A 12086-nucleotide genomic window follows, 5' to 3' on the forward strand; every position below is an offset into this window, starting at 1 on the left:
CCACGATTTTACCGCAATTTATTTATTTCTTAGCTTAAAATGGTTCCATGCATTTTTGATGCGTTTGTGATGTGTTTTGATGTGTTCCAGTGCACTCCAGACCAGACAAAATAGGACAAGCAGTATTTTTCTGGTCTGGTCTGGAACGGACTGCGCTGGTGGGATCAGAGGCCAGAAATAGCATAGGGATACATTAGGATGCACTTTGGGTCTGGATGTGGTGTGAATGGGCCCTCATTGTTTACAGGAGTCAGTGGGACAGGCTCTTGATCATGTGACCAATCAGGGCAATCACATGATATGGAAGGCAGCCCCCCGTCGTTCAGAACCCCTTAAGGATTTGGCGGGAGCCGCCATCAGAGGGTTAAAGAGTGTGGAAGGAGGAAAATCCCTGTAAGGCTTTTGATGTTGTCTGTGTTCCATTAGGGCAGGAGTGGGCAAACTCCGGTCCTCCAGCTGTTGTGGAACTACAAGTCCCATTAGACATTGCAAGACTCTGACAGCCACAGGCATGACTCTCATAGGCAGAGATATGATGGGGATTTGTAGTTTCATCACAGCTGGAGTGTCGAGGTTGGCTTCCTCTGGCATACATAGATTTACATGATCACTTATCAATCCATTCCACTTCGGGGGTAATTGTGGCTGGAACAGAGGCTCCCTTGAAGGTATGATACCTGGGGGGGCAGAGGGGACCAATTTGTGGGGGTAATTACCCTTTAAGTACCTACAGATATATTATACAGTTCAGTGCATGATTCAGGTCCCCTGCCAAAATTCCCAGCTCTGCTCCTGCACCTGTCCTGTGAATTTTGGGTGTACCAGCTTCTACATAATAAAACAAAGAAGAAAAATCCAGCAGGGATGATGGGAGTCTCTTATACTGGGCTCAGCAAGGGTCCAGATCTAGGAACTCACCAATACAGTCCACAGAAGAAACTGATTTAAAGTGTATGTACACCTTAACAATAAACTTATCTTTTTTACTCCCTTTTGATCTGTTAAATACAACATTAAAAGGGTGTTGTTATATCTGTTTAATAGGTGCAAATAAAACCTGTTGATCTCACCAGAAATTTTGAGAATGCCTGAACCCACATGAGCTCCTCCCACTTCCTGTTGTGACTCTTGAACAGGAAGCAAAGGGAAATCTCCCCAATAGACCATGGATGGCAAAAAAAAAAAGCTGACAGGGGTTATTACCCTCCGAAATAAAAGTTCTGGCTACTTTAAATAGTGCTGGCTGAGAAACTGTAGTGTAGGAAACCTTTTTTCCATGTTGTACCAGAGGAAACAATACCAGGTGGGACTTTTCCCAAAGGGCTTTGTGAAGCTTTTTAAGAGAGATCAGAGTGCAGGGATCGTTGCTGCAAGCCGGAGATACCATAGGACAAGAACAGCAGTCACATCGTTATCAGGTGTCAGAATCTCCTATTTTAAAGGAAACCCTTTCCTCGCCCTGTTTTGTTCCATACTGTTCATCCTACGGCGCAGCGATATCCAGCAGATAGAAGTAATCTGTCATTTACCTGCAAAAATGACAGCGGCACGCCAAAATATTACAAAGCAGCATTTAAAAGGAAACTCAACACCATGATTTTCTAAAGAATATATTACATTAAATTAAATAGAGAGAGAGAGAATATACATGGAGAATTTGGCTGAATTATTTTCATAGATATGTTTTGCTACATCGCCTTTGTTGTCACTAAAAAAATGGTTTGTTATATAATCATTTTATTCCAGTGAGTAGAATATGAAAACAATTTATATAATTTCATATGAAACAGGATGTGAGATCCTTTATTCATAAAATCCAGACTAGAATTCAATGTTAAAAGAAAATAAAAATGATTTCTTGTAAAATGTGTTTCTTTATTCTAGCAGCAAGGCTGAGCTTTCATACAGCACTGTATATGTATAACACTGAATAAATAGGAATTGCTTTATTAGTGCTCTAGGTAAATATAGGTCCACCTTCTTCCATGATGTTATACAAAGTAATGCAGGCCCTACATGCCAAGATTTAGATTTATTGTTCTGAGTTTGACTGCAAATAATTTTAATCAGCCATCCGTATAAATCAACTGATTTTCCATGCCTGCAGTTTAATAGAATTAAAGAATAATTGTTCTGAACCGGTCATTCCCTACATTGTTTTTTTTAAGCAATTTGACAAAATTAGTCCTGTATGGTCGGATTGGTCCTGTACATGTGTGGGCACCATTAGTCATGTGAATGAAAGTGAGTGATGCCGATGATTTAAATACATTACAAGTACGTGTTGTAATATTACAATTTTGCAAACTATAAAATTCCAAGGACAATCCCTTGAGGTGGTTTTTGCTGCTGTATAAACCAGTGAAAGGTATTTTGTAGAGTAAATGATTCTCAGGAAAACACAAAGACTATGCAACAGAATATATGTTCAAACACATACCATGTGTTGGGGGGGGATATCTAATGCAAGGAGCAATTGTACATTAAGGTGTATGTAAACCTAATGACTGAAATCTCATATGACTGTTAAAGTGTATCTCTAGGTAAAACCTTATTTTGTTATTTTTTATATGGAGAAGGGGGGGGGGGGTTTATTGATGGGTGTGCGGTGGCTGGGAATATTCACTCAACTGTTTGTACTGGTGACTAGGAGTGAGTCTTTTTTAATCAAATATAAGCATGTAGCCATATACACCGATCAGCCATAACATTATGACCACTGAGAGGAGAAGTAATTAACATTGATTATCTCATTACAATGGCACCTGTAAGTGGGTGGGTAATATTAGGCAGAAAGTGAACATTTTGTCCCTGAAGTTGATGTGTTGGAAGCCTAAAAAAAAGGTCATAAGTGACTTTTACAAGGGCCAAATTGTGATGGCTAGACGGCTGGTTCAGAGCAACTCCAAAACTGCAACTCTTGTGGGATGTTACACATCTGCAGTGGTCAGGACCTACCAAAAGTAGTCCAAGGGAGGAAAACCGGTGAACCAGCGACAGGGTCATGGGCGGCCAAGGCTCACTGATGCATATGAGGAGCAAAGGGTGGCTTCTCATGTAGTCCAATCCAGCAGAAGAGCTACTGTAGCTTAAATTGCTTAAAAAGTTCATGCTGGTTCCAATAGAAAGGTATCTGAATACACAATGCCTCGCAGGTTGTTGCGTATGGGGCTGTGTAGCCGCTGACCAGTCAGGATGCCCATGCTGACCCGTGTCCACCGCCAAAAGCGCCTACAATGAGAATGTGTGTATTATTCTGGACCAGGGAGTAATGGGAGAAGGTGGCCTGGTCTGATGAATAACATTTTCTGTTACATCATGTGGATGACTGGGTGCGAGTGTGTCTATGAGAAGAAGGTGAGACGGGGAAAGCAGTGTGATGCTTTGGGCAATGTTCTGCTGGGAAACCATTCATGTGGATATTACTTTGACATGTACCACCTACCTAAACATTGTTGCTGACCAAGTACACCCCTTCATGGAAACGGAATTCACTGAGGACAGTGGTAGGATAATGCACCCTGTCACACTGCAAAAATGGTTCAAGAATGGTTTGAGGAGCACAACAATGAGTTTGAGGTGTTGGCTTGGCCTCCAAATTCTCCAGATCTCAATCCAATTAAGCATCTGTAGGATCTGCTGGAAAAAGAATGGAAGCCCCACCTTGCATCTTACAGGACTTAAAGGATCTGCTACTGAGAGTTTGGTGCCAGATACCACAACATACCTTTAGAAGTTTAGTGGAGTCCATGCATCGATGGATCAGGGCTCTTTTGGTGGCGAGAAGAAAAAAAGAGACCCACTCCATACTAGGTGTGTGGTTATAATGTTATGGCTGATTAGTGTAAGGTCCATTACATCACTGCATCCCGAACTTATGCTTACATGAAACTGTGGGCAGGGGATATCCTGCCCACAGTTGATTGAGTGGCACAGAAGGAGCTTCCTTCCATGTTGGAGAGGAGCTCCTTCTGTGTTCAAAAAGAACTCCTTCCTGGATCAGAGGAGTTCAGGTTCATACCGAGTTCAGTCTGATTGTGAGCTCATTCCTACTGGTGACCATTGTCACAGAGAATAAAAATAATGCTGGAAGAAATCAAATTCATGCAAAAAAATCTTATCAGAACATTCAAAAAGGCCATCGCAGACTTGATGAACGCAGTTCAAAATTTCAGTTGATTTTAACTTAACAGGCACTTCCTCTTATGGGGTAACAACACTTTGTTCCTGTCTTCAAAATGTGTGTTGTCAAGTGAGCTTCTGGTAGGGACTACAAGTAGCTGTCCACTGTTGTCACCATCAGGAAACCTGCTGGATTGTATGTATGAGATCAGCAGCACTGAGATGCATTAAAGGGTAAAAAAGTTGAAAACAAGTATTTTATTTTTAAAAAGGCAATCATAAAAAACCCAACTCCAGCTTGAGCAAAGATTGAAATGTTAATACCTGGTACGAGTACCAGCTGCAATACTCATCTCTCTGGTGCTGTCCCCTGCAGGTGAACCAGTTCAGGCATTCAGCTCCAATCTGCTTCTTAATAACTGCTCTCTGCAGCACTCTGGAACCATCCACCAACGGAGGAAGAAGAGGGCGGAGAGGACCTGTCATGTCACCAGACCAGACCAAAGATCATTGCAAAAAAAGTAAGTAGAAAGATTCTTATTTTAAAGGCTGCATGGCTGCTCTGTGTTAAAATGGGGGGGTGCATTAGCAACCTAAACAATCTATTGGATTGTTATCCAATTTAGCACTCCCAAACACTTCTGTATTGTTGGAAAATCGAAAGGAGAGAAAAGTTATTGCCTATCATAGCCTTAATGTCTTATGCTACCAGAAACATACTAGATGCCCCTTAAAATACCCAGATAGCCACAGCATTATTGATAAAGAGGACCAAGTCAAGGTATCACTGCCATGTGAAGTACAAAGTGTTTAGTGCACTCTTTACTCCAACAAAGCCTCCATAATGCCCAGGAGTTGATTATTAGGTACTTGTAACCGTGTTACTTGTCAATGTAGAACTGTGAGTTGTTTTTTGTCAAAATAGCTTTATTTGATTTTGAAAGCAATAAACAGAACGTTTCGGAAACATAGATTCCCGTATGCGGGGGAAAAGGGACGGAAGTCCCGTTAGACATAGTTAGGTCATACAAAGTATCGTGAGGTATACAAAGTGCACATGAAATGCTCACATAATAAACAAAACAAACTGAAAAAATAAAATAGAATAAAATTATTTCCAGTACAACATTGGTGGGGTAGACATCAGTAAACTTGGTATTCTGCAGAGGGAACATACCACGTGGTCCAGGGTAGCCAAATTTTATCGAATGTAAGTACAGTAGATTGGCGGTGTGCCAATATCCGCTCATACCCATAATGCATATGGACTAGTTTTAGCACCTCACCTAGAACTGTGAGTTTTGATGTGGAAGGATAACGTATAACATCCTGATACAGAGTTTCATTTAAAAAAATTAGGGTCAGCAGTTAAAAGGATTAGATTGCATTTTAGGAGTATGAATAGGTGTAATATTTAAATTAAGGTTAGATTAAAGGTAAAGTGTTTGGGGGGGGGGGGGGGGATTTAAAAATTATGAAAATCGAATGATCAGTCTACTAATACCATAAAAAGGTCCTGAAACATAACAATTCTTTGATTATTCTTCAGATTGCCAGTGACCCCATGGAAAAAGCCAACCAGGAAAACCAAACTTTCGTATCTTTTTTTTGGGTTGTTGGCTTATCTGAAGATAAAGAACCTCAAGTTCTCCTGTTTCTGGTCTTCCTCTTCATCTATCTCATCACTGTCACTGGTAACTTACTCATTCTTTCTGTCATCTCTTCCAGCCAGCAACTGCACACACCAATGTATTTCTTCCTAGCCAACCTGTCCATCATTGACATCATCTTTTCTTCTGTTACCGTTCCCAAACTTCTCTTTATTTTAGCCACTGCCCAGAAGTCTGTCTCTTTCTCTGACTGCATCACACAGCTCTCCTTCTTCCAGTTCTTTGTGGTGGCTGAATGTTATCTTCTAGCGGTCATGGCTTATGACCGGTATGTGGCTATCTGCTTTCCTCTCAACTACATGCTTATCATAAGCAAGGAGGTCCGCTTCTGGATGGTCATTGCCTGCTGGGCCTGTGGCCTCGTCAACTCGTTGATCCAAGCCATCTCCATCTTACACCTTGACTTCTGTGGTCCCAATAAAGTGGATCACTTCTTCTGTGACGTTACTCCCCTCTTCAAGCTGTCCTGCTCTGACACGAGGCTCGGAGAGGCTGTATTTCTAATAGTGGTGGTTTTAGCGGGCATGGGGCCATTGACTTTTATTCTAGTGACCTACGGTCGGATCATCGCAGCGGTTTCAAAAATTAGTTCCAGTAAAGGACGTTTTAAAACCTTCTCTACTTGCGCCTCTCACTTCACAGTGGTGGCACTCTATTACGGTAGTGGCATCTTCAGCTACATCTGGCCATCCTCCACTTACGCCATGGACAAGGATGTCAAAGTGGTGGCCGTACTGTATACAATTATGACTCCTATGTTGAACCCTATTATTTATTGCTTGAGGAACAGGGAGGTAAAACAGGCCCTGAAGAAGGCTTTAGGTAGCAAGAGAATAAGATAACGCGTTGTCTTTCACAAGCTTAACCATAAAGCAGGGAAAGGAGCAATGACATTTTAATTTTATTCAATCCAATTCTATGGAGGGTAAAATCTTCTTTTTTTTTTGCACTGTAGTACTGATCCTGCAAATAACACACTTCCTGTCACTGGGTGGCTACACTCACTCCTCCAATGTCTCTATGGATGGAGCCTTGGTTGCTGAACATGTCTGCCTTTCCAATACATGGGAGCTGACGGAACTGGTAGTTTGTAGAAGAACGATAATATTGTTTCTGCTTTTGGTTCTGCTTACAGGTTATGACAAAGACACAGAATGTCTGGCAAGTTCAGAGATCATTTTCTGTACTTGCTGAAAATATTTTAGCCAAAAAATAGAAAACAAATGCAGCCAGAACATCTATGGACTTGGAAGCTTCAATATATTACATTTTGTTCTTGGGTTTAGTTATCATTTAAAGTATTTCTAAAACCAAAACTTCCATTTCATGGTGTGGGTGTTTTAATTAACTATTTAGTGACAGATCCCTGGCCACTGTTTTTGTTTGTAAAGCCGCGTGTGAATCGTGTACATCATACTGCTTCACCACTTCACATGCAGGTTTAGGGCACCCCCAAATATTTTACATTAAGGATTTGGGTATTTTTTCTTTTAACCTCCCTGGCGGTCTGATTATTCAGGATTTTAGCATCCAAAAAAAAATGCAGGCTTTTAGTTTCATTTTCGGACCACGTACAGCAGAGGACGCCGCGGGCTCGGTAAGTGTCACTTTTCTCTGCAGCCCCGAGTCTGGCTCGGGGTTAATGATCCTAGCATTTAAAATTAACCCCGAGCCAGACTCGGAAAAGCCGCCAGGGAGGTTAAGCTGCACTAAAAGGCTCTCTCCCTAATGAATGGTATTTTTTAAAATTTCATTGGTGCATGTCCCCCATGGCAGCGCCCAGCTACCCATACTCCTTTTTTTTTTTTTTTAAATCAAACTTGCAAACTGTTAAAAAATAACAAGTGTGGCCTCCCATTGAGTTCGGTGGATTTCAGCGCTACGCTCAGGTTTAGTGGGTTTCTTCCTAGGTTCTCTGATCGTCTTGTGAACCGAACTTTGATTTCCCAATGGTGTCAACAATGGACTATGCCTTTGCTATGTGTGGTGGCATGGCCACTTGCAGTTTCCATTAAAGTGACAGGGTTACAATGCAGGAGACAAACTGGGAGACAGCAATAGAGCTTCTTCACCCTATAACAGGTAGTTCATGCACAAGGACCTTCATGGCAGGATTACCAGGTATTATTTTAATGCAAGCTACAGATTTAAAAATATTGCAATTGACTTTTGAAACTACGGTATTATATTAAGGCTTATATAAAATATTAGAGATTGAGTTAAAATACATTTTATGGTGTTGATTTATAAATGTTCTGCCCAGCATGTAGCTAGGTGGATGACATTCGCACAGCATTAGCACCTCCTAAATGACGCTGAGGAGCATAGGCATTTCCTATGCGAATGGAAGTGTATAGAGGGGCAGAACATTTATAAATCAGCCCTTAAGTGTACTTTGTTTTTGAAAAACAACTTTCTTGCTGCATTTTTATTGCAGTCCCCAGCAAGTGCACCTGATGGTACCACATGCAAACAGATGAAACACATAACTGCATCAAATAAAACACAGAGGTGTGAATGAGCCTTATGGTTTTGTGTGACCTTCAGAGAGATCTCTGCTTTTAATAGGAATTACTCAAGATGATAATATAGCCGACTTCTTTTCAAGGTGCAGATTTCAGAGATAAACATTCACCTGGTGCCCAACTTAAAGCCCAAGGACCATATGCAGAATTTTGGTACTTGTTGTGCAGCCTTTGGACCACAGCAGTCTGTAGCTGGAGTGGGAGTATTGATTTGTTAAGGTGTAGTAACAGTGATCTTTACTAGCCTCATGTTTCATGTCCCCAATCCCTCACCATCTTCTACGATATTTCTCCAAGCAGACCTATAGTTTCCTCTAGTATGTCTGCAGCCTGTCACAATCCTTCCTAGCATCATATATACTGAACATTATGTGCAGCCCTTTAATGATGGCAAGGACCACAGGTGAGGTCCCCTATACCTCATAAGTTGACAACCACTGGTCTATGGCAGTATTTTTAAACCGTTTTTCAGTCACAGCACCCTTTAAAAGGATGCAAAAACGTAAGGCATCCAAGTCTAAAATGTAAAAGTTGTAACTGTAAGACATGTGGTCCCTACAAAATCCATACCAGACCCTTTCATGAAGTGGGGGCCCCATGCAAAAACACACAAAGTCCCCCTTCACATTAGAAGCCCTTACTTTCAAATCAGTCAACCCCTACTACACTAAGAGCCCTTCTTTAACATCTGAGTGCCCCTCTTTCACATCACGAGTTCCCTCTTTCACATCCATGGTATTGGTGGCCCTCTTGCATCATGGAAAGGCATGATGCTGTGTGAAAATTTTGAGGCACATCTGAGTTTTCCAGAAGGTACCCTAGGGTGCCACGGGACCCTGGTTGAGAAAGGCTGGTCTAGGGATTCACTGAACTGAAGCAAGTACACGTATCACATTATTTTTTTTAATAATATTCTATTATTGAGAATGCAACAGGAAGAGCAATCCTATTTTATTACTTTTGACTCTTTTTTTTGCCTGTAAATGCCTTAAAGATGATCACCGGGAATTTCGAAAAAAAACTACCATTGCAGTGGTGCCTCCCCCACCCCCGAACTGCAATTGTTAAATGCTTGTTTTTGTCTAGGGGTAGAGGAATAAGGTGTAATACTTATCTAATCCCTTGCTCCGGAAGGCTCCGGCACGCTCCTCTTCTCCCGTACGCTCCAGGTTGTGTGTGGTCTCTCGCCATCCTCACATACGATGCAGGCCTATTAACCCTTCAGTGTGCGACCGCCAGCTGGACTGTCTTAGAACAGGGGCTTCAGAGACCAGTCGCACGGATGGAGGGAGCCTGTCTGAGTGGGGAATAAGGTATTTCACCTTATGCCTCTACCCCTCGTCAAAATGAACATTTAAACCTTGCAGTGCAGGGAAGCCTCATTTCAAGGGTAGTTTTCATTCCCAAGAGTTCAGCTTTACATTGGATCTATACTCAAAACTATCATGTGAAGAATATCAACTCTTTTAGATTTAAAGCTCAAATGTCTCCCATCCTTAGGTAAGAGGATAAGCTAAGTTGCTGTGAAAATAATTTGGACAATTTAAACTGTATTTCGAGTTTTGCAGTTAAAAAAATTGGAAAACCCCTCTATATGATAGTTATGTGTTCCTATACACTCAGCATACTGAAAAATAACTTTAAAAAAAATGTCGTACCTTTTTAGATGTTTTGTTAAAGCAGGCAAGATGGCTGATTCCATGTTTTTCTGAGCCCTGTCACAGTGATCTGTCCCAAGGGAATGTCTTGGGACTGAAATTTGAGGACTGTGTTTATCTGATAAGCTTCATTAATGTACAATGGACAAGCCACCTTAGACCCCCTCACTACTCAGAGCCCCTCCTAACATTTCAAAGACATAGAAGCAAGAAGAAATGTTAACCCATAAAACCCTAACCCAAGTAAAAGCTATTTAAACTGCAAGAAGCATATATATATATATCTATAGATATATATACATTTTTTTACTGTATGCTATGTGAATGGGAACATGTAGCAAATATAAAATGCAGGTAGGTGTTACCCCAATTTGGCTCCAAAAGTGGAAATACACTTTTAAGTGCTCTTAAGTTGGTGGGCTGATGTAACTTTTTAGATTTTCTGGCATCTCTGTCAGTGATGAGTTCTCAGCTCAGCCCACCTATTGTGCAGGCTGAATAGGGCTCTTGCCCAGTGCACATACCAGCTGTGTCTTTTTTTTAACAAAGAGTTTGTAAAAGTTTTTTTGTATTTCTACAATACAGCCTAAACAGCCCACCGGACAAGTTCATGCAGAGCATGAATGGTCCTAAGCGTGGTTGTATCAGGTGTCCTCACACTTTACTGGCTGTATGCTTGTCCTGGGTTAATGATTCACTAATCGAAAAAAGGAAAACAAGTCTTGCTCTTTCAAACACAAGTGAGCAATTTCATTCTTACTGTATATCCTGATTCCTGACCCTAAGGCTTCATTCACACATAGCTGTAGTATTTTCTGTGCGGTTTTTCGCAAGACAAACCGCACGGCATAAAAACACACAAACGCTAACATACGCAAAGATTTAACCCATAAAATCAGCCCAAAAAAAATCACGATTGGACTATTTTGCGGGATGCACGGTTTCATACGGTGCGGACGCCTCAATAGTCTGAACAATACACATTGAAATACAGTGGGGGGATTTATCAAAGCAATTGCGACAGTTTTAGCCTCTTAGATCATTTTTTTTTAGTGGCGAGCGTGAGGTGGGGAGGAGGTGCGGCGCACAGCGTGTGGAGCTGTGAACAGGGCCAACTGATCGGAAGCCGATTAATCGATTATTGAAAAAGTTGACAACTTTTTCAATAATCGATTATAATCGATTATGTCGATTAGTTGTTGCAGCACTAATATATTCCCCCCATTGTTTTTATGTTTAGCGTATTTCGGAGCATATTCATACGAGTGAATACACAAACCCCCCTTTCTTGCCTTTCTTCTGTCTATAGAAATCTCTCACTGAATGCCAGGTGATATAGGGAGTCTGCAAGGTACCCTATGTAGATGTGCCCTGATGAGTTAAGTGAGTGCTGAGGCCTTTAGTTGAGTAGACTCAACCGGACCTACCATAGGTGTCCAGTCTCCTCAACCAGATATGCTGCCACTACAACTGTTATTGGACCGCACTTCCAAATGAATAATAAAATATTAAAATGTGCCCTAGCAATAAAGTTGGGTCACTTGATTCAATTTTTCTTAGTTTATCCCCAGACAAGAGCTTTAGGGTACAGGTATTCCTCACTTAACAACCGAGTTCCGTTCCTGCGACCAGGTCGTTAAACGAATTGGTCGTTAAGTGAGGAAATCTATACAGTACTGTATAGCGTTGCAGATGTACAGTACTGAACAGTGCACTGTACATCGGGCAATAAAATACTTACCGGGACCCGCAGTGAAGAACGGAGGACATCACTTCCGCCGGCGACACGTCGTACTGGCGCTGACACGCAAAGTCGGAGGTCGATCGGAGGTCGATCGGAGGTCGGACGTAAGTGCGAGTGGTCGCAAAGCGGGTAAGTCGGTAAGCGAGGAATGTCTGTATTCTTAATATAGGGCAAAGTGACTATGGGGTCTATTCACGAAGCTGCCGAAGGATCTAGCCGTAGCTTCGGCCGATCCTTCGGCTAGCTTCGGTTACGGGAGTCCATCGGTTAATTCGAACCGAGAGCCTGCTGTACGGGCTATTCACAATAGCCCGTACAGCTCCCGATCATGGCCGAGCAGCTCGGCCGAGCCGAACGCATATGCATC

General features: G+C 41.8%; 1 protein-coding gene across 1 annotated transcript; it reads left to right on the forward strand.

The window, feature by feature from the left end:
* Positions 1 to 3318: 3318 nt before the first annotated feature.
* Positions 3319 to 6634, forward strand: LOC108789349 (olfactory receptor 1019-like). The gene is made up of 4 exons (XM_018559328.1): positions 3319 to 3357; positions 4499 to 4643; positions 4866 to 4903; positions 5672 to 6634. Exons 1-4 carry the CDS (start codon positions 3319 to 3321, stop codon positions 6632 to 6634), a joined length of 1185 nt encoding a protein of 394 aa, XP_018414830.1.
* Positions 6635 to 12086: the final 5452 nt, after the last annotated feature.

The sequence above is a fragment of the Nanorana parkeri genome, unplaced genomic scaffold (assembly GCF_000935625.1).
Source record: "Nanorana parkeri isolate BGI_ZX_2015 unplaced genomic scaffold, ASM93562v1 scaffold389, whole genome shotgun sequence".
Taxonomy (NCBI): domain Eukaryota; kingdom Metazoa; phylum Chordata; class Amphibia; order Anura; family Dicroglossidae; genus Nanorana; species Nanorana parkeri.

What these genes read in the sequence shown, in the direction of transcription:
- LOC108789349 (XM_018559328.1), top strand. Translation starts at nt 3,319, where the DNA reads ATGTGGATGACTGGGTGCGAGTGTGTCTATGAGAAGAAG. An exon ending in AGTGTGTCTATGAGAAGAAG is followed by an intron (nt 3,358 to 4,498) that starts GTGAGACGGGGA and finishes TGTCCCCTGCAG; the next exon opens with GTGAACCAGTTCAGGCATTC. An exon ending in ATAAAGAGGACCAAGTCAAG is followed by an intron (nt 4,904 to 5,671) that starts GTATCACTGCCA and finishes ATTATTCTTCAG; the next exon opens with ATTGCCAGTGACCCCATGGA.